The 1,400-nt window shown below is 48.1% G+C and overlaps 1 protein-coding gene across 1 annotated transcript; it reads right to left on the bottom strand.

Moving 5' to 3' along the window:
• Positions 1 to 5: 5 nt before the first annotated feature.
• LOC116863944 (neuroblast differentiation-associated protein AHNAK-like) lies at positions 6 to 1,397 on the bottom strand (the record flags this gene model as incomplete). The annotated part of the gene is made up of 1 exon (XM_032851221.1): positions 6 to 1,397. A coding segment is annotated over one exon (1,392 nt), but the record flags the coding sequence as incomplete, so codon positions are not given.
• Between the last annotated feature and the right edge of the window lie 3 nt (positions 1,398 to 1,400).

Below are 1,400 nucleotides of genomic sequence, written 5' to 3'. Positions count from 1 at the left end.
TCTATGTCCAGATTAGGGCCTTTAACATCAACTTTGGGGCCTTTCAGATCTCCTTCCAGTTTAGGAATGGAAATATCCAAATCTCCCTTTATCTTAGGTCCTTTCAAGTTCAAATCAATGTCGCTCATGGAGATTTGTGGGGTTTTGAAATGGACATCAGGCATCTTAAATTTGGGACCTTTGAGTTTCCCTTCAGGACCTTCAATGTCCACCTCGGGCCCTTTTAGATCACCTTCTACCTTAGGTAATGAAAGGTCCACATCCCCCTTTACTTTTGGCCCCTTCAAATTTAAGTCCAAGTCAGGCATGGAGATCTTGGGGGCTTTAATATGCATCTCTGGCATCTTAAATTTGGGCCCCTTCAATTTTCCTTCTGGGCCCTCAATATTAATATCAGGAGTGTCAAAGTCCAATTTGGGGCCCTTGATGTCAACTTCAGGGCCCTTGAGGTCACCTTCCACTTTGGGCAAAGAAACATCCACATCACCCTTCATTTTGGGGCCCTTCAGGTTTAAGTCAAGCTCAGGCATGGAGATTTTGGGAGCTTTGATGTTCATCTCTGGCATCTTGAACTTAGGGCCCTTCAGTTTCACATCTGGACATTCAATATTCACATCTGGGACATCAATGTCCACTTTGGGGCCAGAAACGTCAATGTCAGCCTTGGGAAGGTTTACATCCACTTCTGGGCCTTCTCCCTTGAAGCCAGGCATGCTGAACTTGGGCATTTTCACCTTGGGCATCTTCAGGTGCCAGTCTGGACCATGAACGTCCACATCAGGGGCATCGATGTCCACTTTGGGCCCTTTGATGTCAATTTCAGGGCCCTTGACGTCACCTTCCACTTTAGGCAAAGACACATCCACATCACCCTTTACCTTGGGACCTTTCAGGTGCAAATCAAAGTCAGGCATGGAGATCTTGGGGGCTTTGATGTTCATCTCAGGCATCTTGAACTTGGGGCCCTTCAGTTTTGCATCTGGACCTTCAATATTGACATCTGGAATATCAATGTCCACCTTGGGTCCTGAGATGTCAATGTCAGCCTTGGGCAGGTTCACATCCACTTCTGGGCCCTCACCTTTGAAGCCTGGCATGCTGAACTTGGGCATTTTCACCTTGGGCATCTTCAGGTGCCAGTCTGGGCCATGGACATCCACATCTGGGACATCAATGTCCACTTTGGGGCCCTTGATATCAACGTCAGGGCCCTTGAGGTCACCTTCAACTTTGGGCAGAGACACATCCACATCACCCTTTACCTTGGGACCCTTCAGATTCAGGTCCACTTCAGGCATGGAGATCTTGGGTGCCTTGAGGTGCAGGTCAGGCATTTTAAACTTGGGACCCTTGAGTTTCCCTTCTGGGCCGTGAATGTCAACATCAGGAGTGTCTATGTC

This window comes from Lontra canadensis, unplaced genomic scaffold (assembly GCF_010015895.1).
Source record: "Lontra canadensis isolate GAN:19392208 unplaced genomic scaffold, GSC_riverotter_1.0 scaffold5785, whole genome shotgun sequence".
Lineage (NCBI taxonomy): Eukaryota > Metazoa > Chordata > Mammalia > Carnivora > Mustelidae > Lontra > Lontra canadensis.
Note: the sequence above shows the minus strand (reverse complement) of the source record. Positions and strands in the feature narration are given on the sequence as shown.